General features: G+C 47.2%; 1 protein-coding gene across 2 annotated transcripts in view; it reads left to right on the plus strand.

Moving 5' to 3' along the window:
• SNX29 (sorting nexin 29) overlaps window positions 1-25,230 on the plus strand; it is a 564,444-nt gene extending 539,214 nt beyond the window's left edge. The window contains exons 21-22 of one of the 2 annotated variants that reach the window (XR_006783480.1): window positions 19,349-21,152; window positions 21,293-25,230. Coding sequence is in view for 1 of the 2 variants with exons in the window: in XM_045819397.1 (XP_045675353.1) it covers window positions 19,349-19,475 (127 nt within the window). In the remaining variant the exon portion in view is untranslated. Of the gene's footprint in view, window positions 1-19,348 lie in introns of both variants that reach the window. The other variant, XM_045819397.1, reaches the window with a different exon arrangement.
• The last annotated feature ends 1,335 nt before the right edge of the window (window positions 25,231-26,565 follow it).

Here is a 26,565-nt window from a genome sequence, read left to right on the forward strand (position 1 = left end):
GCTGTCAGACCAGGAGGACAAGGTCCCTGTGGCTAAGCTTGGCATTTGCAGACCACTTTGACTTTATGCAAATGGTTAAGTATACCAGACAGAATTCTGGGGCCTGTAGAGTTAGCCAGGAACTAAAAACACACCCTGCCCTGTCCCGGGCTTTTCTTTTCCTGGGTCTGTGGCTAAATTTAGCCAGGGTGGGGTTTGGGGGAGAGCTCCCTAGGGGTGGGCGGTGACTACCGTGGAGATATGAGGAGTTCTGGCCCATAAGGAAAGTGAGGACTGAGAATGGAGCTGTGGCAGGACTCAGGGAGTAGTCTTCATGAGGAACTGGAGTGAGCAAAAGAATCATCCAGCCCCTTTTCAGGACAGCCTTACAGGTGACAATGTATGATACGATGCATGTATAGACCGCCTGCAGTGTCGGCCCGAGTTAGCCCAGGAAGCCTGGGTACAAAGAAGCTGTAGAGGCTCCCAGCCTGGGCCCATTGCAGCCCCAGCAGCATCAGGGCCATCTCAACAATCAGAATCTCATCCAGCATGGTTTGTAGGCACGAAACAATCAAAGCTGGCACTGACCGTTAGCAGTACAGTATTTTTATGGGCTTATGCTGTCCTTCTTGGCAAACCAGGCCAGACGCATATTTCCTTTTTTTGATAGCATAATTCACCTGAGGGACACACACGCCATGTCTTCACCTCGGGCACTGCCATCCCTCTGTCATTTTTTGTGCCTTCCCCTCCAGCTCAGCCACTCCCATAGTCCAGCCTCCAAGCACAAATGAAACCCATTCTCTCCTCCTCACCTGACTGGTCATGGCGCCCTAGGGTTGCTCTCTTTCCAATACCCTCAGCTGGTCACCCCCAGCTCTGCCACCACCCACTGCCCCCCACTCAGAGCCTGAGAAAGATCTGACCTCAGGATCAGCCCCACAACCAGGCTCCCATCTGTGCCTGTCACTCCCATCCCCTTTGGGTGGTCTTCACAATTTGTACATCCGAAGCAGAGGTTGCACTCCTAACGGGGTACCCCAGGATCCTCGGCCTACACGGCAGTCCACAATCCAGCCCTTGTCAGCCTCTCCAGCCATCCTTGTCAGAGAGGCCTCCTCAACAGAGAACACGCCCCGTATTGTCTTGTTTAATCTCACAGCCCCATTTTTCAGATGGTGATAGTAGTGATTAAGAGTACTTAGGACAAGGCTAATCTAATAATTAAGGTTCTTGAAGAAATTTCTTAGATAGATGATTATAGGGGAGGCACACAGATAGGGGAGAAGCATGAACAAGCTCATTTAAGGCAAGTAAATTCATAGTCAAAGTCACAGGATCTCCCCAGAACCCTACAGGCCTCTTTTTTCCTGCTAATGCTGCCCTGTCACCTGCCACTTAACCCAGAGGATAAGAGGAACGTGCTCTGGTCAGGGGGCCCTGGCTGGCACGCTGCCCTGTAACGTAGGAGGCATGTGACATTACACAAGTCCCTACTACACCTCTGGAAGCAACGCTCGACATTAAAGTAACTTCTTTAATTACTTACTACACATAAAACAGATCCCTCACCCACCATGGTGGATGGGAGGGAGAAACAGATAAAATGGTGCTTAGCCCTGCACCTGACACACAGCAAGCACTCAAAAAATGTTACCTGTTGTAATTGCAGACCCTCACCGTCACTACCATTTTCCAGGCCATATCACCAATATCTGCGGCATTCTGTGAACAGAATACCTTGATTTAAAGGAACACCAATTTTCAAAGCATGTTTGTGTAGGAAGTAACCATTTCATTTTGAAAGACTCACTGTAAAAAACACAGAAAATGACTGGAAAATATATATATATCCTACTGCCCTAATAGTAGTCACACATGCCAGGCAGGACTACAAGCTACTTCTGTTCCCTTCTTCATACCTTTATGTCTTTGTAGAAGACAACCACCACCACCACAAACACAACAACAAAAAAACCAATGAGCCTATATCACTCTTCTTTAACTTTGTTAATGATGTGAGAGGATTGTCTACATTCCTGCTGCTTCCCTTTTTACCTTTATTTAACTTGTGTGTGTGGAATAGTGACTACTCGGTGGGAGCTTGGAGAAGAAACACTTAAAGCTAAAATGTTAGAAACCTATCAACAAACACCAGTCAGATCAGAGCACTGTCAAACAGCATACTTGAAAGATGAGAAAATGATACAGGATTTACTGTAGTGGGGTTTGCATTCATCTGGGGGACACATGTGCCATCTGTAGACTGAACCCTTCAGTTTCCAAAGGCCTATCCATCAGCACAGAAAACATTCCTGTCCCCTCCCTGCAATCCTGCCATTTCCTCCCAGTAGTCATTGTCACCTCCTGCTCTTCTGGGCACATTCCTTGCAGCCTCCCCTAGTTCAGGTCACTTATATTTGTGTGATTGAAACCTTGCTCAGTGGCTCGCGCCGAACACTACCCCTGTCATTCCCACCCGGTCCACGCACCATCTGCACCTCAGAAAGAGGTGATCACTAGACGTTGGATTCATGCCTGCCTGTGGCCCCTGCCTAACTGCAGGGTCTCATTGTGGGCTCTGGGGTCAAACTGCACGTTCAAGATCAGCCTCTGCTTGTCACATGTTGTGGGACCTTGGGCAAGTGACTTACCCTCTCTGCTTTAATGTCCACATCTATAAAACTAAGATGACAATCACAGCCCTTCCTTCATAAAATTAAAGATTATATGAGAATTTGTGTAATTTTTAGCCCTAAAACTTGGCAAGCAGTGCCCTTCTTTAATCCACCCATAATAATTAAGTCACCTGGTGCCTTCTGGGGCCAGGAACTGTGGGGACCTAAAGAAAGGCAGGACACCGTCCTGCCTTCACCAAACCCTTGTTATTGCCGAGGCCATTTCTGGATCACATCTGGATAGTGAAACTCTTGGGATCCAGGATCAAACCAAGGGGCAGGAAACAGGCAATTCTGCAGAGACCTCCTACCACCAATCCACTAGATGGGGGTCCACTAGGTAGGGATCCCAGAAAGAAACTTTAAAGATGTTAGTGGAGTGACAGGCTAGAGTCAGCTCTCCATGGGGCCCCATGACATGGTCCTCAACCCTAAGTCAGACCTATGAGTGAATCCAAAGGCTGTTTAGCCTGGCTCACCTTGCCTGATATGTTTTTTGAAGCCCTCACAATCACCCAAGGTTGGGGTAGGGCCTGGCTGCCCCCTCCCAGCATGCAGATCTGAGGGCATGAGGCACAGGGTGGGCAGCACTCCTCAGTGGTTTGCACATTTTAGAGGTAGAACCGTTTTCCCAACTCCCCCAGGCACAGACTTCATCAGGGAGCCACATCTCTGGGGACAGCGGTCCCAGCTGTGTTCTGTAGTTCAGCCCAGCAGCAGGCATGGCCTGTGCAAAGCCACCCTCTGAGCTTCGGAAGGCAGCTCCCAGCAAATGGAATATTGACCGGCCTTCAAAAGCCAGCTGATAAATGAAATCAACTGGGGAAAAAAAAAAAAGCAACTCTCTTCCAGGGGCCATTTTCACTGATGAGTGGTTGAGACCATCAAATCAATTTCATCTGTGTGCTGGGGCCTGGGACACCATGGCAACATGCCCAAGAGGCTTATTAAAAAGAACTACCACCCCTGGGGCTCCTGTCAGGGGCCACTTACACAGACATAGATTCTTTTAGTGCCTTGATGGTAGGCAACAGCAAGAAAAGATTGACCAGATCAGTGAGTTTCTGGAATGAAGAGCAAGCTAGCGTCTCAGGAATGGGAAACCTAATTGGGACAGGGGCTCACTGCCTCATCCCTGCAGCAGAGGGGAGGAGGTACAGTGGGGACATTGGGGCCATCTCCCAGGTGACCATCAGTTCTCAGGAGGCTGTTCTCTTGTAGTCTTCCAGGTGAGGGCCCAGGCCAGGTTCCAGCTGAGCTGAGCACCAGGTGTAAGGTGCCAGCCATGGGGAAGTAATGTCCCCAGACACATCCCCATCATCCTGACAGTGAGTCCCTATAGCCTAGGGAGGCTGGCATCTCATGAACTGGGAGAAGGAAGCCCCTGAATCATTTTCTCCTTTGTTTCTTGTTTATTGACTTTAACTGGCCTCCAAAACCATCCCCTCATGGACCCCAAAAGGCCTCAACAGCACCGGATTCAAAGGACAGGATGTAGTTATGACCTGGAGACAGTTTTCTCAGAGGGGTCATGAGCCACACTGGAGATGGCCAAAGCCAAGATCAGAGGCAGGTGAAGGCAGGGATGTTGACTCATCACACCCTCTGGTGTCATGCTCTGTCCTGGCATTGAATGTCATCCCTCAGCTTTGTCACAAAATGTGCCTGAGGAGATCCTGTGATATCCTTCTTCCTTTTTATTTGTGCTATGTTTTAAAACATCCTTATTGAGATATAGTTCACATACCATACAATTCACCCACTTAAAGAGTACACAAATCAATATTTTTTAGTATATTCAGACGTACAACCATCACCACAGCTGATGTTAGCGCATCTTCGTCACTTCTAAAAGAAACCCCATGCTGCCTTCTGCCTCCCAAACAACCACAAATCTACTCCCCATCTCTACAGACTTGCCCATGAATGGAATAATTTAATATGTGGACTTCTTGGTCTGGCATCTTTCACTTAATACAATATTTTCAAGGCTCATTCATCTCAGAGTTTTTTGCCTGGGCCTGAGAATTAAACTAACATAAGGCAGAGTAAGAGAAAAAAAAAGGATACAGATTTATGTGAGTGTTACATGACACAGGAGCATCCATTTAAAAAAAATGGAGACACAAAGAAAAGTCCTCAGTGCATCCTGTGCCTCTTGCTAAGTGGTTCCAGACCTGGCACTGGTGGCAGCTGGGCCTGGTTCATAAGTTGGCCTCTCCTGGGCACCTCCAAGTCCAGAGCAAGTAGCAGCCATCTGCAGATTGCTTTGTAGCTCATGCTGAGTGGCCTCAGGCAGGACACAGGTAGGAGCTGAGCCTGGCCTGTGCCTCCCAGGAATCCTCAGAGCCAGCACTCCTAGTGGAGTTGCTCCACCACCCAACCACCTCCACAAGGGACACACTCAAGGGGTAGACTCATTGGGTACCAGAGCTCCACTGAAGTGAGCCTGCTCCATTAGGTTGACCCATGCACAGCAGATCTTCTGCTATTGTCACAGCCAGTCCTCACAGCTGCTTGGCCTGGTGGTAAACCCCTCCCATGGAAGTGTCCAGTGCTATTGGGACTCAACTACAAAAGGAAGGGGCACACAGCTCACACAAAAAGTGCACCTGGAGTGCCTGGCTTATGTAACTAAGGAGGCTGTACCACTGGGCCCTAGAAGACATGAGTATTAGGCTACTCTACAAAGACCAGTAGACATAGCAACTGTACCTAATATATAGAAACCAGCACAGGAAGTTACCCAAAATGAAGAACAAAGAAACATGTGCCAAATGAAAGAACGGAACAAAACTCCAGAAAAAAAACTAAACAAAATGGAGACAGGCAAGCTACCAGGTGCAGAGTTTAAAACACTGGCTATGAGGATGCTCAATGAACTTAGGGGAAGAGTACATAAATTTAGTGATGGCTCCAACAAGCAGATAGGAAACATAAAAACAAAACTAGAAATCAAAAAACAACTAGTCAGAAATGAAGAATACATTACAGGGAAACAACAATGGAGCAGATGAAGCAGAGAATCAAATCAGAGATTTGGAAGATAAGGAAACAGAAAGCACCCAATCAGAATAGCAAAAAGAAAAAAGAATTTAAAAAAAATGAGGATAGTTTAGAGAGCTTCTGGGACGGCTTCAAGTATACCAACATTCGCATAATGGTAGAACAAGACAGAGAGCAAGGAATTGAAAACCTGGTGAAGGAACTAGACACGCAAGCCTGGGAGGTACAGAGTCCCAAACAAAATGGATACAAAGAGGCCCACTCCAAGACACGTCATAATTAATATGCCAAAGGTTAAAGACAAAGAGAGAATCTTAAAAGCAGCAAGAGAAAAGCATTTAGTTGCTGTCAAGGGAGTTCCCATAAGACTGTCAGGTGATTTCTGAACAGAAACTTTGCAGGCTAGAAGGGATTGGCACCAAATATTCAAAGTGATGTAAAGCAAGGACCTACAACTGGGATTATAGCACCCAGCAAAGCTGTCATTTAGAATCCAAGGAGATAAAGAGCTTCCCAGACAAGAAAACACTAAAAGAGTTCATCACCACCAAACCAGTATTATAAGAAATGTTAAAGGGTACTTTTTAGGAAGAAGAAGAAATATTTAAAAAGTGAATAAAGTGACAATAAAAACATATCTATCAACAATTACTTTAAATGCAAATGAATTAAATGTTTTCATCAAAAAACATATGGTGGCTGACTAGATGACAAAACAAGAGCCTTGCATATGCTGTCTACAAGAGACTCACTTCAGATCAAAAGACACCCATAGACTGAAAACAAAGGGATGGAAATAATATTTTATGAAAGTGTATTAGAAAAACTGGGGTAGTAGTACTTGTACCAGACAAAATAGACTTTCAACAAAGGTTATAACAAGAGACAAAGAAGGACCCAGCAATTCCACTTCTGGGTATTTATTTTTTAAAAACAAAAATACTAAGTCAAGAAGACATATATATCCACATATTCATTGCAGCATTATTTACAATAGCCAAGATATGGAAGCAACCTAAGTGTCCCTAAATACGTGAATGGATAAAGAAGAAGTGGTGCATACATATGATGGAAAATGACTCAGCCACAAAAAAGAATGAAATTTTGCCATCTGCAACAACATGATGGACCTAGAGGGTATTATGCTGAGTGAAATAAGTCAGAGAGAAATGAATTACATAATATCACTTATAGGTGGAATCTAGAAAACAAAAGTAAAGAAGAAACCGGACAGAAATAGACTCAATAGATACAGAGAACTTTTTGATGGTTGTCAGATGGGAGGGCAGTAGGGTGAAAAATGTGAAGGAATTGAGAAGTACACACTGGTAGTTACAAAATAGCTGCAGGGATGCCAAGTCAGAGCATGGGAAGTATAGTTAATGATATTGTAATAACTGCGTATGGTGGCAGATGGGTACTAGATTTATCAGGGAGATCGCTTCATAGGTTATATAAAAGTCTAAGCACTGGGTTACACACCTGAAACTAATACAATATCGTACATCAACTGTGATTGAAAAGTTAAAATGTATTTAAACAAAAAACAAAGTGGCCACAATTTACACTCCACAGGCAGTACATGAGGGTTCTGAGTTCTCCACACCCTCACCAACACGTGTTATTATCTGTCCTTTTGATAGTAGCCATCCTATGGGTATGAAGTGGTGTGTCATTGTGGTTTTGATATTCATTTCCTGATGATTAATGATGTTGAGTATCTTTTCATGTCTTTATTTGTCATTTGTATATCTCTTCTGGAAAAATGACTATTCAAATCCTTTGTCCCTTTTTTTTCTATCACCTGAGGACATTTTTTTTTAAATACTTTTAAAGAGAAAGGAAGGGAGAGAGGGAAACATCGATGTGAGAAGCAAGCATCAATTGGTTGACTTCTGTACATGCCCAGATGGTGTTTGTGGCCATCCGGACCCGTGGTCACATGCCCCTGCACTTGAATGGGCATCAAACCCACAGCCTTTCAGTTACAGTACGACACTCCAACCAGCTAAGCCACACTGGGCAGGGCATCTTTGTCCATTTTTAATTGTTATATATCTTTTTACTGTGATCCCATCTTACATATGAGAAATCTGTGTCCCATGGAGTATCATTGACCTGTCCAGGTAGCTCAGCTGGTAAACAACAGTCAAAGATTTCTGTCCCCAGGTCCTCTGCTCTTTCTATCCAGGGAAGGAGCCCAAGTCACTGTCTCCTAGGAGACCCAGACAGTCAAGAGGTGCTCATTCATGCTGAAAAAAGCAGCAGTTTAAAAAGACTGCCTTTTTTCAGCTAAGCTTACTGAGATTGAGGTATAATTTACATGGTAAAATTAGCACTTTTTATTGTACAGTTCTGTAAGCTTTGAGAAATTCATGGAGTCGTGTACCACCACCATCACGAGACAGAACAGCTCTCTCTCCCCCTAGCACTCCCCCCCACCGCACTGTGCCCATCTGCAGTCAGCCCCTGGCTCACTCTCTGTCCTCTGGGCCTGTGGCTGTGCCTTTCCCAGAATGGCATGCCTGGAGTAAGACGGGGGTAGCCTCTGAGCGAGATTTATCCAACATTCCAAAAACGTACATTTTGAACAAGAGAACGTTCACCCAGTATTTGGGGTGGTAAGTGAACCAAAGGTGATACATCAAAAAAGTATTTTAATGGCTTAATATGCATTAAATCCATGTTTATGGATTTATTAAATTCAGGCCAAAGTAACCTAAAAATAAAGGTATTTAAAGAAAAATCTTGAATTTTATATGTGAGGTTTTCAGATTTGGGGAAAACAATGTGGAAAGCATAAAAGATGATAAAAATGGAATCTTGGAAACATCACTACTTGTTCCAACCACAACCCCGGGCAGAGTAACCTGGGCCTCAGTGACAGTTACATCCCATAATAAACATGCCAGGAATCTGAGAATCATACCCCGCAGGTGGCCTTCCCCTTTGTCACGGACCCTGGGGACCAGAGGAGCTTTGCAGTCTAGAGCAGCGATCCCCAACCTTTTTGGCACCAGGGACTGGTTTCGTGGAAGAAAATTTTTCCACAGGCCGGAGTGAGGGGCAGGGTTTCAGGATTCAAGTGCATTACATTCAAGCTCACCTCCTACTGTGCAGCCCGGTTCCAAACAGGTCCGGACTGGAACCAGTCTGTGGCCCTGATCTAGACGAGTGGCTCGGAAGGTCCTGTCTGTGGTTAGGAGCCTGCCCCAGAGAGTGTTCTTCAAGTGAAAAATAGTGCATTCTACTAAAAGGAGCGGTGTTTATTCTGAGAGTCTGTACTTAATGTCAGTATCAGTGACAGTGCAAATAAATGGATTGTGCAATGTGTTTTATGTCCTTAGTAGGCAAATGTAGCAACCTAGTATGGGTGTTAACATATTGGTCATGGAATCGAGCCAGTGATGGGGAAACCACTGGCCAAGGCTGAACCATAATGAGTTTTGCTGCCATCGAAAAGTTGTCATCTCACACCACTGGCTGAGTGGGTCTACACCTGAGGAAAGTGGATTAGAACTCATGGGCTTCACACATCTGTGTCATCTCGTGGCCTTCCTGGCCCATACATTGCCCTGCAGACTGTGGCAGCATTGTCACATGGCCTGTCTTTGTCCTCCTGCCTGGAAAGCTCTTTCCTTCCTCCTCTACCCTACTGAGCTTTCTCATCCTTCAGTCCTGGCGCTCCCCAGCTCCCTCCCTCCCAGTACTGTGTGGCTCCTATTTGGTCCCTCTTGTTCCCTGACCTACCCCTACCTGCATTCGGATCCCTGCTGTGAGCATCCTGAAGGTAGAAATTGCGTCTGTGATCTTCATGTCCCCAGAGCCTAGCACAGGGTCTGGCCTCAGCTACTGGGAGACAGTGCTCATCTTCTAGTCTTTGTTATGGCATGGCCAGAGTTTTCTCGTCCTGGTTTGCTGGCATATCTTAAGGCTGATTGCCCACCTGTTTTTACTCACTGACTGATTTCTTCAGGCCTTCTCCAAACATATTGCTAATCTCTCTTCTATCTCTGTAGCTTTTTAGGGCCGCCTGATAAGACGAGACCACCCTCTGATGTATCAAGACAAAGAGGCTGGTTTTGTTCCAGAAAGACTAGGATGGTCTCTTTAGGGAAGGCTCCTTCTGCTGCCTTTCAGCCTCGTCCCCCAGATCAGACAGGTGCAGGGAGTTGATGAGTTGGCTCTGGGAAAAGAAAATGGGAGGTTTGGGAATTTACTGTGTTTTAGTAGTTTGTAAATTCTTTGTAAAAACCTCTACTCCGTTCCCTTGATATATTGATGTCTCTGCAGCCCAAGTTCCTAAGATTTTGCCAGATTTTTCCTGTGCTGCTTACATTCTGGCCAGTTATCTCAAGGCCTTGAAAGAGCCATATTTATTTGTAACCCTGACAGATTCAGTAAATAAGATCTGTCCAGAAAAAGTCCAGCCATTGTTAATATAATGAGAGCTATTTACACAACATTGATATAACTGGAAGCCAAGAGAGTAGACTGGAATGCACATGTGTGAACAATGATGACCTCACTGTACCAGTCATTGGGGATAGTAGACGCCATTAAGTGAGCATGTGTACTGTGTGACCCTTGCTTTCAAAATGACTGAGCGAGTAAAGCAACAAATCTGCAACAGATGTCATTAAGCTTGAACATACTTTTACAGAAAATATTCAGATGATTCAGAAGGCCGCAGCTATGGGCTACTGGTGATTGGCAGCTTCATCATGACAACACTCCCGCTCATGCATTATATCTGGTGCAGAGTTTTTTTGGCAAAACATCAAATCACCCAGGTGACTCAGGCCCCCTACAGCCCAGATTTAACACCTGTGACTTCTGGCTTTTCCTAAGACTAAAATCAACTTTAAGAAGGAAGAGATTTCAGACTGTTGATAAGATTCAGAAAAATACGACAGGGCAGCTGATGATGATTCCAAAAAGGGATTTTGCCGAGTGTTTTGGACAATGGAAGAAACACTGGAAAAACTTTGTGAGGTCCCAAGGTGCCTACTTTCATTGGAACTGAGGCATCATTGTCCTATGCACAGTGTTTCTTGTATCTTGTATCTTATTCAGTAAATATCTCTATTATTCACAGTGCCTGGCTGGATACTTTCTGGACAGACCTCATATATGTTGAGTGGTAGGAAGGACTGATACCACCCCCATTTCACAGATTAGAAAACTGAGTCTTAGGAAGGTTATGTATCTTCCTTCATGATCCTAACATGCCTGATTCTGAATATGGAGTGAAATCCATTCTTATGGTAGAGATGGGGCCTTTCCTGCTATCCAGACCTGTCTATAAAATTGGGGCAGACACAGCCCTGCATTAGAACAGTGTGGAGGATCAGGAATGCAGTGTTACTTTGCTCATTGGCTCTGTTCTTGCCTAGCCCCAGAGCCACAGCCCACTGGGTTATAAAACCACAGACAAGCTGGGGAACAGACTGAGCTAATTTCTCTGTGGCCAGATTTCTGTGGGGAGTGAGGTAGAAAGTAGCACTGTCATTCCTTAAGTCTCACCAGTGCATTAGGCAGGGAATTGGTGGCTAACGAGGGCTATGAGGAGTGACAATTTCATTTTGAAGACAGAGAATGTGATGGAATAGGCAGCAGTGGCTGCAGCAAGGGCTCCAGTGAGCTTTGGTGGAAACAAAAAAAATCAATGGCCTTTATTGAAGTCTGTCCTCATCAACTTGAGGTCTTCCCACATCCCTGGAAATTGCCTGCACACAGCCCTGGGGCTCTGCTATAGAGATGATACCTGAGGGGCACACCAGGTCTCCCCCACTTTCAGTACTGGCTCTTTTCCTTTCTCTCTCCACCCTAGACCCCTTCTCCCAGTCTACACACACCCACAGTCCCATGCCTTCAGACTCTACTGTTAAGCCATAGGAAATTAACAGGAGATCTACCCTCTTAATAAATTTTAAGTGTGTAATCCTGTATTGTTGACTATAGGCACAGTATTGTACAGCAAGTCTCTAGAGCTCATTCACCATATTTAACTGAAACTTTATACCTATTTATTAACAACTCCCCACCCTCACCTCTCTCCACTTCTAGTAACCATTATTTCAGTCTTTGACTCTACAAGTTTGACTATGTTAGGTATGGTATTGAGGGATTTGTCCTTCTGTGACTGGTTTAGTTCATTCAGCATAATGTCCTCCAGGTTCATCCATGTTGGCACATACACCTGAATACTGTTCCATTGTATGCATATGCCGCATTTTTATCCATTCATCCCCAGGGAGATTAGGTGATTTGTGAACCTTGGCTACTGTGAATAGAGCTGCAGTGAATATAGGAGTACAGATGTCTCTTTTGAGATCCCGGTTTTAATTTTTTTTGATAAATACCCAGAAGTGGGATTGCTAGATCATATGGTAGTTCTATTTGTAATTTTTTGAGGAATCTCCAGACTGTTTGCTATAGCAGCTGCACCATTTTGCATCCCCACCAACAGTCTTCCAGGGTTTCAAGTTTGCACATCCTCACTGACACTTGGTGTCTTGTTTGTGTGTGTGTGTGGTTTTTTTTTTGTAATAGCCATCTTGGCAGGTGTGAGGTAGTATCATTGTGGTTTTGATTTGCATTTCCCTGATTAAAAAATAGGCTAAGGAGTTGAATAGACATTTCTTTGAAGAAGACATGCAAATGGTCAATAGGTATTTTAAACTATTAAATAGTTTTTTGACCTGAAAAAATGGTGGTTTCATGTGCACTGGCCCTGTATATGCCAATGACTCCCCACTCTCTTAGCTCCAGTTCAGCTCTTTCAACAGAACCAGACCTGTTTATCCAGCTGCCTTTTCTTCCATTCATCCATCTACCAGTTATGGCAGCCTCCAGCTGGATCTGCTGTAGCTGTCATCTACTCAGCTTGTCCCCAACTAAACTCATCTTCCAGGGGCCTCACCACCACCCATTCTTCTGTGTTTGTGGCATTCCTACAACAGTTCTGCCCCAGACCCACCCAGCACATCCTCCACACCCAGCCACCTATGGAGCTTAGCTCATTGTCATGCTTTGCTCTGATGGACTATCACCAGCCCCCAGTCCAGCCCACCCCTGGGTACCACCTGCACTCACTGGCATGCCCTCAGCCACAGCAGCAGACGCTCCCTGAATCCTAAGGTACCAGGCATGGGCATTCGACAGACATCATCTCAGTGACTTCTCCCTACATCCCCAAGGTAAATCCTGCCTTCTAGGGAAGTGAAGCAGCTGGGCCACATCTGCTGAGCTGCAGGCCCACACATCCCACCACAGGGCCCTTCTGCCTTCATGCATGCTATTCTCTCTCAAACCTAGAGGGCCCTTCTCACGGCAAACCATCCAACTCACTATTGCTCACCCTTCTTGGCTCTTCCTCCTCCAGGAAGTCCTCTCTAATTATTCCAGTGAACAAGTCTGGTGCACTGATCACAAATAGCCTGTGTTTGCTGGTGTTTAAGCAGCCACTGTGTTCCACTGGAACAGCCTGTTCTGGGGTCTGCCCTGCCTTCTCCCCAGTGAGACTGTGGGTTCCTCAGACTCATATTAACCTCTGTATCACTCATTGCTTAGCGTGGTATCTGGCAAAGTTCACATTTTCTGAGTGGTTATTCTTGCCAGGTATTGTCCTAACTTCACCTAGTATGCTCAAAACCACCCTACCTTTATTATATCCAGGACACCTAGGCTCAAAAAGAGCAAGGAACTTACCTAAGGAATGCAGCTAGTAAGTGGCTTTGCCTGGGGTTCACTCCTGAGTCCTTATCTCAGTACCATGAGGATCATATGATCATTACCCCCAGGACCAGGACTGCCCTGGACTCTGGTGCTGGGCTGCCTTCCCACACAGTCAGTGCTTTTTGTTGAAAAACAAATGAAGTGGCCAGCATCCTTGGCCCTGTTGACCTGTGACTCTCCCTTCCCAAAAGCCACTTTACCTCTGGGCTCAGCTGGCTCTGGTTATTGCAGGCAGGGCTAATCTGGCTTTGCGCATCATGCCCAGTGATGGCAACAGCCACAGGCTTAGGGTTGGAACCCCAGTTTGAGGGGAGAGGGTTGGTTTAAATGACATTTACACATAAGCCCACCTACGCAGTGTGACCAGACATTCCTCCCAGCATCTTCTACCCATCCTCTAAGGGGTGTCTAGGGATAAAGAGGCTTTGGTGTCATGGGTGTTTTGAAAGAAGAGGGATATGTTGGCTTTGGGCCCATGGCCAAATGCCACTCTGAAGAGGGACCATGCAGCAAAGCAACTGGACTGGCTGCGGAAATGATTAGGGATTCCTGCTTTGTTCAAGGTTTAATGTTTCCTTTCCTTCCATGTGCAAAAGACAAAGCCCACCCAGATTCCCAAGGCAGAAAGAAATAACAAGAGGGCTGTTTCACTTGCCATCCTGTTGAGCTATCACCCCTGACTTGAAACAAGGGAAGTCTCATTGAGGACAGTGGCCATGTCCCTGAAGAGGCGTGAAAATCAGATCATCATAAACCGAACCACTCCTGAGAAACCGAAGGACTCAGGCTACCCTGCAGGGACCCCTAGGTGGGGGTCATAATTTCTTTTGAGTGTGACTCACTCCCTAACTCATCTGGACGGGGCCTGGATGATCCCGGATCTACCACTTCCTCACTGGGTGGCCTTGGTCCTCCCCAAGCCTCAGTGCTCATCTGTAGGTGAGCTCTGTCTACCCCTACAGAGCCCAGCAGGCCTCAGGACCCATATCAGGAAGCCCTGGCATGGAGCCTGAAGACATGGAGACATGAGAGTGAGCTTTAATCTTAGGTTTGTTTTTTAAAAGCATTATGGACCAGTGAGATATTTATTATACAAGTATTTTTCTTATTTCTCATTTATACTTTCTACTAGTTGTAATCTCATCATTTAACTTCCTATTCAAGTCTCAGTCTGTGCAGCAAAGGAAAAACCATCAACAAAACAAAAAGACAACCTACTGAATGGAAGAAGATATTCGCCAACTCCTACAACTTAACACACAAAAAAGCCCCCAAATAATCTGATTTTAAAAATGGGAAAATGTCTGTTCAGGTCCTCTACCCAAAGAGAACATACAGATGACCAATAGACATATGAAAAGATGCTCAACATTTAATCATCAGGGAAATGCAAATTAACACCACAATGAGATACCACTTCATACCCTTCAGAATAGCTATCATCAATAAATAAAAAAACAACAAATGTTGGAAAGGATGTAGGGAAAGGGGAACCCTTGTGTTTATTAATGAGATCGTAAATCGGTGCAGCCACTATGGAAAATAGTATAGAGGGTCCTCAAAAAAATTAAAAATAGAACTCCCTTATGACCCAGCATCCCACTTCTGGGTATTTATCCAAAGAAATCCAAAACATGAACTCAAAAAAGATATATGCACCCCTCTGTTCACTGCAGCATTATTAACAGCCAAGATTTGGAAGCAACCTGTAAGTATCCATCAATAGAAAATTGGATAAAGAAGATGTGGGACAATGGAATATTACTCAACCATAAAAATAATGAAATCTTACCATCTGCAACAACATGGATGGACCTAGAGGGTATTGTGCTAAGTGAAATAAGTCAGGCAGAGAAAGGCAAATACATTATTATTTCACTTATATATGTATCTAAAAACAAAACAAAACCCCAAAACAACCAATTTATATTATACATGAAAATAACTAAAGATGGATCAAAAACTTAAATATAAGTGTGACACCATACAAATCCTACAGGAGAACATAGGCAGGAGAATTTCATATATCCAACACAGCAATGTTTTCACTGATACATCTCCCAGGGCAAGGGATATTAAGGAAATAAACAAAGGGGACTAATCAAATTAAAAGGCTCTGCACAGCTAAAGAAAACATCAGTGAAATGAAAAGGTAGCTAACCATATGGGAAAACGTATTTGTCAGCGATATCTCAGACAAAGGTTTGATCTCCAAAATATATAAAGAACTCACACAGCTCCACACCAGGAAGACAAGCAACCCAATTTAAACATGGGTGAAGGACCTGAACAGACACTTCTCTAAGGAGGACATACAGAGGGCCCAGAGACATACAAAAGGACACTCAACATCACTAGCCATCAGAGAGATGCAAATTAAAACCACAGTGAGATACCACTTCACACCAGTCAGAAGGGCCATCATTAGCAAATCAACAAACAAGTGCTGGCGAGGTTGTAGAATAAAGGGAACCCCAGTACACTGTTGGTGGGAATGCAGACTGGTGCAGCCACTGTGGAAAACAGCACAGAATTCCTTCAAAAAACTAAAAATGGAACTGCCTTTTGACCTGGCAATCCCACTGCTGGGATTATACCCTAAGAATCCTGAAACACTAATACAAAAGAACCTTATGCATCCCAGTGTTCATAGCAGTGGAATTTACAATAGCCAACTGCTAGAAACAGCCTAAGTTCCCATCAGTAAATGAGTGGATCAAAAAACTGTGGTACATTTACACAATGGAATACCACACAGCAGAAAGAAAGAAGGAGCTCCTACCCTTCTCAACAGCATGGATGGAACTGGAGAGCATTATGTTAAGGGAAATAAGCAAGGTGGTGAAAGACAAATACCATATGATTTCACCTACAACTGGAACCTAAACAATAAAACAAACGAATGAGCAAAATAGAACCAGAGACATTGAAATAAAAAACAAACTGGTCTAAGGGTCACTGGTTTGATTCCCAGTCAGGGCACATGCCTGGGTGGCAGGCCAGGTCCCTAGTAGGGAGCATGAGAGGCAACCACACATTGATGTTTCTCTCCCTCCCTTCCCTCTCTCTAAAAATAAATAAATAAAATATTTAAAAATAAGTAAAATCTTAAAAAAAAAAAAAGAAGAACAAACTGACAATGACCAGAGGGGGATAACAGGGAAGGAACAAGTCAACAAACAGGAATAAAGGATACATGGGTGTGGACAATGGGGTGGTGGTTGGCTGTGGCATCAGGGGGTGGGAAGGGCAGGGGAGAGCAATGTGGGGAAAATTGGGACAACTGTAATTGAACAATAAAAAATAAATGGACAAACAAAACAAACTCATAGATACAGAGAACAAATCGATGGTTGCCAGAGAGGGAGGGGGATCTTGGGGGGACTGGGTGGAAAAAGTGAAGGGGGTAAGAAGTACAGATTAGCAGCCATGAAAACAGTCGTGGGGCTAAAGTGCAGCACAGGGACTGTAGTTAATCATGCCGTAATAAGTATGTGTGGTGTCAAGTGGGACTAGCCTTATCAGCTGATCACTTCATAAGGTATATAAATGTCTAAGCATTATGTTTTACACCTTAACCTAATATAATATTTTTTGTCAACTATAATTGAAAAATAAATTTTTAAAATAGTTCTAAAAAAAGAGAAAATGCAAACAGCACATAAGCCGCCAATGAAATATTTTGTTGTGCTTTAAATAAAGCCTTTCAAACCAAGAGATACACAAAGGTTCATTGGGCTGCGAGCTGCCAGTGATACAAAGTTAAGAAGTAAAGATAATAAGTGCTGTTAAAAAAAGTCTGTGTTAGATCTTGAACCCAAAGATGTCCACATCTGTTCCCTGGAGCCTGTAAAGGTGTCCCTTTACATGGCAAAGAGGACTTTGAAGGTGTGATTACGGGTGTCAGGAAATGGGAGATTGCCCAGGCAGGCCCAGTGTGAACCCTTAGAAGAGGGAGAAAGAGTTGAAGATGGTGCACTGTTGGCTTTAAGGATGGTGGGACCACCAGCCTTAGAAGCAGGAAAAGGCAAGGAAGCAGATTCTCCTCTTGAGCCCCCAGGGAGGAGCTACCTGGCCAACACCTGGACTTTAGCCCCATAAGACTCATTTTGGATGTCTGACCTCCAGAACTGTAGGACAGCACATTGTGTTGTCTTAAGCCACTAAATGTGTAGCAGTGTGTGGCAGTAGCCATAGGAAATAAGACCGAGTCCACCACCCCTGTGTTCACAGCCACAGCCCAGGCTTCTTTGTGCTCCCTGGGCCCAGAGCACTGGCCCCTCCAGTCCACTCCACCCAGCAGGCACCAGTCACCTAAACTGCAGCTGCTGTGGACTCCCTGCCGAGATCCCTCAACTGTGCCTTTTACTTTCAGGCCCATCCCTGTCCCCCTCACCCAGGCCTGCCCTTAGCCCCACATGGCCCTCTCTGAGGCACTGCCTGCCACCGCTTGCCCCTCAGGGAGGCTTTGGCTGCATGTGTAACCTAGTCACTGTAACAGGTGACATTTTCACATCCCTCTGCACCCCAGCTGTGAGCTCCACAGGGCCTGGGAGAGCCTGTGTTGTTCACTGTTGTATCCCCAGTGCCCAGGACCGCGCCTGGGCCACGTGTGTGTTCAGGAAAGGTCTGTGGGCTGGAGGAATGAACATCCTTCAGGGTTTCCCTATACATGACCAGGTTAGACACCCCCACTGTTTTTAATATAAAAGAATACTTTAATTCTTGTCCTTAGAAAATATGTAGAACATGCATGATTTGTAAAGGAGAGTACCAAACACTAGCCAAACAAGAGTGTCCATAAGTGCCTGTGCCTTCTCTTCTGTCTGGTCACTCAGCAGCGTGATGCTATCAACTATGACTGTTGTTGCTCATCGCTTCGCATTATTCTTATCCATCCACCCGCCACTGTCTACTTTCCCTTCCACATACAGTCAGACCCCCTTTTCACACTGACATGCCATAGCTCTGAGGCCTGCTTATAACACTAAAAGCCTGCGCCATGCTGTCTTCTGAATGGCATCATTTTGAATGGCATGCCTCATTCTCCCTGGCTTTCCACGTCTTGTGTGTTGCTAGAGAAAACATTGTGCCTGGTTTTTCCCTTCCACCCATCTCATCACAGGGTCCTGACCCACTTGCCCCAGTAACTGCACAGATTCAAAGATCTTTTGAGAACCAAGCTGCTAGCCATTTTACTTATGTCTTACAGACTGGTGAGGCACCTGTAATACAGGTCATCGAAGCATTGCTCCTCTTTTCCTTTTTCTACAATCTAATCTTTATTCTTTTCCTGGAGCTTCAGCCCAACAGCCCCGTGCCAGAAGCTCCTACTCCCACCCAACTCTGTTTAACTGTTACCCCAGGTCAGGAAATGCACCCACCTTTGTTCTAAGAGGCTCCTGCATCCCCACCACATGGGTATTGATAACCAGGCTCAGTATCCCCTGTGCTGTACCCACATTTTGTTCCCTGGTTTTGGCTCTTCCACACGTGTGATGAACATCCTTCTAATCAGACGTTGGCATCCATCCCGACTATTTTCCTAGGCTAAACTCTACGAGAGGTCCCTACCCTGTTTGTGCTGCACCTCTTTTATGATTTCACCTGCAGTGCTCTCCAAAGCATCCTCTTTTCCATGGCTTTGAAATGTGCCTTTGCTGAAAGATCAATGAAAATGGGGGGAGAAAGCCACAGCTGTGCCTTCTTTCATAGCCTTAAAATATAGCCAAGCTACTGGCCCAAGCTAGCTTGGACCACAGTGATGCTTGAGTGCTTTTGAAAGACAGAACATTTACACAACGATGTGGACTTTCAATTTCTCCATGCTGCACTCGGCAGTCAGACCTGGCAACCGCTGCCCTTGCCACTCTGGCAGGGCTCCCACTCCTCTGCATTTGGAACCCCGACCTAATCAGATTCTCCCCCGCCCTGTCTTACAGTGACGTTACGCCCGGAGAACCACTGAACAAGAACAGCCGGCCGAAAGTGGCCTCCCGCTTCCCCAAGCTGTCCCGCAGTCACCCCCGGGAGGCACGCAATGTGGAGCCCCAGAGCGGCGACCTCTGACCTTGATGGAATCCCAGACTCGGGCCCTATGTGCTGCGCCAGCTGCCTCTACCCTGGCCACTCTGCATCCAATGTGGCCACAGCAGCTGACCCCTTACACCTTGGAGTGACAACCACCTCCGACCTGGTGAACCCCAGAGAGCACACCTTCCCCACCAGTTACATGACACCCTGATTAAACTGGTCAGTCAGAGAGCAAGGTGGCTCCTTGCTGGACAGGCTCGGACACACGGGCACCCACCACTCCCCCAGGGTCTGCCCTGAGCAGCAAGGGTCGCCCGTTTCCTCTCCAGCCCAGGGGCCAGCAGGAGGGTGGGCACCAGGTTGGGCATGGAGCCCCCTGGTTGAGATGCACAACTTTGGTATTTCATTTGGTCAGAAGATTCACTCAGAAACAACCTCTTGACTCTTTCCCACACGGGAATTAGAATGACTGTTACAGTCTCTTTTTTTTTTTTGTTTTGTTTTCCTTTTAATGTAATTGCCTGCTACAACCCATGGCCAGGTTGGGGTGGGGGCTGCTCTTCTCCATTTTACGTTCCACCAGTGGTCATCAGACACCTTAGTTTCGCCAGCACGGCCAGCAGCAGCTCTGTGGCATCACTCCTCCCGGGGTCCGGTGCGGTGGCCTGCATGTGAAGAAGCCATTAAGTGCTGCTGAACTGTGGCTCTGGGCGCACAACTAGCTTCTGGAAGGTCCAGCCTGTGTAGGAAGCCTGAAGCCCCTGGATCCACATGCACCTTTGTCAGGTTTGGGGGACCCTCACCCATCCAGGCCGGAACCATTAGCAGCATCCTGGTGACCCCATGTCAGAGAGGTCTGGGCTGTCCAGAAATCAGGGGCCATGGCCTCACAAGCCAAGAGGCCTCAAGGCCGTGAGAGACTCAGCTCTGCAGAAGGCTCTGGGAGACCTCCGGCCATCATACTCAGCTCCAGAGCTCCATGGCTGCACCGTGGCTCTCCGTGGACGTGGACACGGTGTCTGCCTTGCACAGATCGTGATCATCCCCACCCAAAGACACCCTAAAGACATGGGCCCGTAGTGCACCCCTGCTCCCAACACGCTCTCGTGGGGACAGGGCCCTGTGCGCCCTGGACCGAGTCCCCTGTGCCCCGTCTCAGAACAGGCCCCGCTGACAGGCGGGAAGAGGATAAAGATGAGAGCGTGGCGACCACCACAGGCTTCCCCCACCCCAGACCCCTCCCAGGACCAGCGCGTCTGCCGGTGTTCACAGAATCATGGAACTGTCTTTCCCCTTGGGCAAGAGCCATCTTCAGCTGCTGAGGACCATTTTGAAGAGTTTGCATTTTCTGGAGGAAGTATTCAAAAACTAGATACGAAATTGCGAAACAGACTACACAGGAATAAGTTAAACCGGAAGATAGAACGTGGGAAGATAGACGGATGACGTGTGTGTGTGGCGGAGGGTCAGTGGGGGCGACCCACGCCCTCTCCCTGGGGTGTGTCAATGTGTTAGCTCGGAACTTGGTGAACAGGCAGGTGCGCACTGAGCATTTCCTGGACAGAGAAAGGCTCTGGGAAGACTCACCTGGCAGGTTGTTATGCTGTGTTCTGTCAGCCCCATGAACCTTATTCAGGGCAGTTCTAAAGCTGACTTGATGTACGCACAACCCTGCCGAGAAAGAGGCCGGAAGAGCTGGTGAGCCGTGCCCCGGTGAGCAGAGGGCCTGCTGCCCTCGTGGCTGGAGGCGGGAGTGTGTGGCAGGAGTCCCTGCTCTCAGCACATGGGGGTTAGAGCACCTGAGAGACCGTGTCCTAGAAAGGCAACATGGTTTCTTTCTTCCTTTGTTTCAGTTCCAAGTCCACAGGGCCCCCTGGGTCTCTGCGGCTGGCTGCTCCGAACAGAGCCTCCTGGACTAAATCATCAGGACTCTCAGAGCGCAAACTGCACTGCGTCCTGACACCTACATTGTGTCTCCTCCCCTCAGTCATTTGGAAGTCGGTCTTTGATCTCCACTGAAAGACTGTCCCAGCACCACCTGTCTGGACAGTGGGACCTGCCCCGAGACGTCTCCTTTCTGTCTGTATTAGATGTGGAAGGGAACCACCCCCCACCCCCCAGTGCCCCCACCCGGGCCCAGGGTTCTGGTCGGCCAGTCTTTCTGATACCTGACCTGAAACATCTGCACGCGAATCTGGCCTTGCCTTCTCCATCCAACCCTCCAGAGACCTGCTTCCCAGCTACGACAGGACCAATGCTAAGTCTGGAGAAGAAAACCCACACCCAGCCTGTAATTAAAAAGAAGAAACCCTGCCTCCACATTTTTAAAAGCTTAACTATTCATGAAAACTTGCCCTACTCTCCCAAAGTGAAGACTGTAAAAGCACGTTCCTAGGGGCCCTGCGGGCATCATCAGCGGCTTGTTCTTTGCACCCCTGTTTTGTGATCATGCAGAAACCCTGGGACCATCTTTAACGCACAGACCACCCCCTGATTTCAGCTCAGACATACATGTGACATGCACATTGCAGCAGCTCCTCAAAGCCTTAATTTTGGAGTCACATAGAATGCTCTGCAGTGATCTCATCCACTCAGCTGCTCAGTAAATCCCTGACCCCTAGTTCCTGAAGGAGACAAACTACCCAGGGTCACAGGTCCAGGCTGAGAGCTGGTGCATTAAATGCCACCCCCTCAGGACATTCACTTGCCCTTCAACCAAGGCCCAGTTTGGAGGGCAGGCTGTGGTCCGCCCTCGAAATACCCACTTAACCCCCTGGGCCCCTTCAGCAGAAAAGACAGCCCTGTGGAAAGGACCAATAAAAGTTGCCTGTGTCCTTGGTCCAATTAGAAGATTCTTTGGTGGCCCTCAAATTGGCAGCTAAGAGAGGAAGCCCTCCCTGTTCAGAGGGAAACCAGTGGGGTCTGCCTCTCTCTAGAGGGCCTTGAACCCCGAGGACCACGCCTAGACTGGGCTCAAGAGTCCATTCCAGGACCTCTCACCAAAGGCAATCTATCGGCTCACAGGAAGCTTTAGCAAGAACATCACTAGGGTCTGTCTCTGTCAGCATCTCATCTGTTTCTTGCTCCCTTGCCCCCAGATGAAGCAAACAGGAAGGGCAGAGATGTCTCTCCCAAAGCTCCCAGGAAGGCAGTCCAAGGCTGGTGCAGACCTAGACCAGAGCCACTCCTGACCAGGGAGTGAGCCTTCCCAGCCAGCGCCTGCAGTCAGTCAGTCCACTGCTCAAGCTTGGCATGGCCAGCTCCAGCTCCTGGACTCTTGTTCCTGGGCACATACCTCGCACGTTACTGGCAAGTAGTCAATTGCAGAGAGCACAGAACCACAGTTAAAACAACCTGGTGTTTGTCTAGTCGGGCCCCTGGGGAAGGAGTGGCTATCGTGTCCATGGAGGTCACACTTAACACCCCATAGCCAGGCACATCCTAGGGCTCCCGGGCTACAGAAGGGGCACTGATTGAGTTGTAAGGACAGGACACCGTCTTGTGAGACTGTGGGCAAGGGCTTGAGGACGAGGTGTAATTACGGCACTTGGCTCTGCTCTGGCTCAGAGCTTATTAAGATGAGTCCTTTGATAACCACTGAGATTTTACTGGGGCAGCAGGTTGTGTTGTGACTATAACAAAACAGAGGCAATCAAAGCTGTCACATCTCTAGGACGGATAACACCGTTGTAACTAATGCAAGAGGCAGCCGGCCCTGGAGGCCTGATAATTAGTCCCCAGGTTTAGGGCCAGAGTCAGGAGGAGGAAGACAGCCAGCCAGCCAGGCTGATCAGAGGCAGCGTGGCTCATTTCCCAGCAGCAGGGCTGTGGCCAGACCAGCTGGTAGCCTCCTTTTTCCTTGGTGTCACATGGGACAGTTTGCCCACCTGAGGACCAGATCACAGGGTTCCAGGCCTCGGCCCCCACCCCACCCACTCACCTTCACATGGGGCAGCCCAGCCCAGAGATGCCAGCTGCCTCCTGCTCCCCGTCCCCCCACCCCGTGGAGGCCAGGCCCTGCTCTCTGGGGCCCCAGCAGGCACCTTCTAACCCATCCCTCCAGACTCCTTCCTTCATCCTGGCTCCTTTCTACAAGCCCCAGTGTCTCCTGGCCTTCGCAGGTAACTGATGGCAAAGAACAGGCTGGTTTCCATCCTAGTCCTGGGGATGGGCATGCCTCAGACCTGCTCGAGAAAGACCCTGCCAAGGGCCCCACTGCCCACAACATCAGATTGGCTAAGAGGTATCCCACGGGCCACAACTCATACTCAGTCTCCAACCACAAAGGCAATAACTGTCTCGGCTTTTCCCGCGTGTTTCACTCGGGCTAGTGCTGCACACGCTGGACCATCTCCCCGGCCTGCGGGCTGAGCCTCGGCAGAACGAGGACCCTTCCAGCAGGCAGGCGCCTGCTTCTGTGCAAGGTCTTTTGGAGCGATTATTTTTTAAATATTGTGAATTGTTTCACTAAATATTTGCTGTTCAGATTGGCTTCTGTGCTAATTTTACACAATTGTAGCACTGTATATTTTATCTAAAATTTCTGTGCCAAAAAATTCATTTTCATGTTTCTGTAACGCGGTTGTGATTATGTCCCTAAAATAGAACTCCAGCTAGGGGACCAGTGGGGGTGAGGGTGGGGCACTGCTGAGCCCCTGCCCTGCACAAAGCCCTCGGCACTCAGCCCCCGTTGCTGACACGCACTCATCAGTCCCTCTCAGGACTGCATATCCTTTCAGCCCGCAGCTGGCGCCAGGCTGCGGGCTGATTTCCTGCCCAGGGCCCTTGCTGTTGTCTCTGAATCCTGAGGGCCACAGTGGGCGGGCTCTCCGACCCACCCACCCACCCAGTTTCTTTGGAGCAAAAAAACGGTCTGGTTTCTCTAGAAGATGGTTGAGCCTGTAGCCTGGGTGATTGTGGCACCAGTAGAATGTGCTGGGTTCGCTAGTGTTTTGAGTCCAGGGGTCGGTTCTCACTGGCATGCGAATGTGCTCCCATCATAACTGGAACGCCACAGCTGGCCTGTCCAGGCTACCACCGCCCCCCACGTCTGCTCAGGGCTGCTTCCTGCCGTCGGGAACTACAGGGGAGAGGCCCCTTGTTCACCTTGCTGACTCTCCCACCTATGGACCATGCGGGAGACGCCCTTGCAAAACCTGGGACTGGGGGCATGGACGGGGACTAGATGGCAGATTGTACCTTTGCAGCAGTCACTAGACACTCCAGAAATGAGCCTGGAGGACATGTGTGTCCAGGAGTGAGGGGATGGGGGAGCTAATCAGGATTTTTTTAATTATCTAGGATTCATCCTAGAAAGAGCGTCTTTACCTCTGCAGCCTTAGCTTCACCATCCCTGGCACAGCCGTTGAGTAAAACACTGCTTAACCCATCAGGTACTGACTTCTTGGACGAGGGCGTCTTTTGAACACAGGAGCCATGTTCACCCCAGGCCCGGAGGCCGTCAGCCTGGCCGAGTCCCCGAGACTGGGCCCCAGCGGCCCGGCCAGCGGGGCTAGGACAGCAACGCAGCGGAGTCTGGTCTGCCTACCGCCTGTATGTAAGTGAGGCCCAGACGTGTGCAGGTTCACTCCGAAATGTGTAGTGTTATCTTAACTACCCTCTTATGTTAAGGTTTACATGATAGAATTTTTAAACAAATGTGTTTAATTTTCTAAAATTTCTTGTATTAAAATTTTCTTTTGGAATAAGCTGTGGTAATTTTGTTACAATCTGGTTGAGATACACCTCTTTACAATGACAAAATAAAAATGGTGACATTTTATAAATTAAATACTCAGTTTATGGTTTCCCTGTTTCTCGTCTCAGTCTTTTTCAGCAGGTGGAAAGCAGGTGAATTTTCAGTATATGTTTTATAAACACTTCTGAAATGGCCAGTCATCATCTAACATGATATCCCAAACAACAGGACTTGATTGGACTAATATCAATCTAATTTGAATTGAAGGAGCAAAATTTCATTTTGCTTCATTATGCAGACCTGACTAAATGGGAGAGACAGAAGCACTCATTACAGGTTCCTATGCATTCGCTCTAAAACAGATTGTCATCGGGCACCTAGCATACACCAGGCATCGGGCCAGGCGCTGGGCGCACAGCGGCAAACAAGACGGGAAAGGCCTCTGCCACCTTGGACTTACACTCAGGACAATACAAAGCTTTTTTTTCCCCAAAAAAGTTAGCAATGCAGATAATTACAGACTGTGGTAAGTGCCACGAAGAACTCAAGTGAGCAGGACAGAGTAAACAGATCTCCTGCAAACAGCCCAGGCCGGGGTTCCCCACGCAGCCCGGCCGCCCTGGCCTGGGTAACTGGTGGGCCGTTCTGTGCGCTGAAGGACGTTTGCAGCACCCCTGGCCTCCACCCACAGATGCCAGCAGAATCCTTCCGGTTGTGGCAGCCAGAGATGCCTCCAGATATGGCCACATGTCGCCAGAATGAGGGTGGTCCCACAGTACTCACTATACTTTACACCTGAAACTAATGTAATATTTTGTCAATTGTAATTGAAAACAAAACAAAAAACAACAAAATACCAGTATGGTGGTTCCTCTAAAAATTAAACATGTTAATTACCATATGACCCAGTGCTTCCACTTCTGCATATGTGCTTAAAGAATTAAAGCAGAGTCTTGAAGAGATATTTATATACCCATGTTCATAGCAATATTTCTTTTTGCAAGAGCTAAAACATGGAAGCAAGCCAAGGACTCATTAACAAATGAATGGATAAGCAAATTCTGGCTTATCCATACAATGGGTATTATTCAGCCTTGAAAAGGAAGGAAATTCTGGCGTATGCTATAACATGGATGAACCTCAAGGACACTGTTTGTGCTAAGGAAATAAGGTAAAGCCAGAAGGACTTACATGAGACATTCAGAGTGGCCAGAACCATATAGACTGAAAATAGAATGGAGGTTGCCACGGGCTGGGTGGGGCGAGATGGAATGTGGGGTTACTACTATTTAATGACTATAGATTTTCAGTTCTGCAAGATGAAAGATCTATGGAGAGGGATGGTGATGATGTTTGTACAACATAATGAATTATTTAACACCACTGAACTTCATGCTTAAAAATGGTTAAGATGGTAGATTTTGTTAT

The sequence above is a fragment of the Phyllostomus hastatus genome, unplaced genomic scaffold (assembly GCF_019186645.2).
Source record: "Phyllostomus hastatus isolate PE091 unplaced genomic scaffold, TTU_PhHast_1.1 phas_scaffold_385, whole genome shotgun sequence".
In the NCBI taxonomy this organism is placed as follows: Eukaryota; Metazoa; Chordata; class Mammalia; order Chiroptera; family Phyllostomidae; genus Phyllostomus; species Phyllostomus hastatus.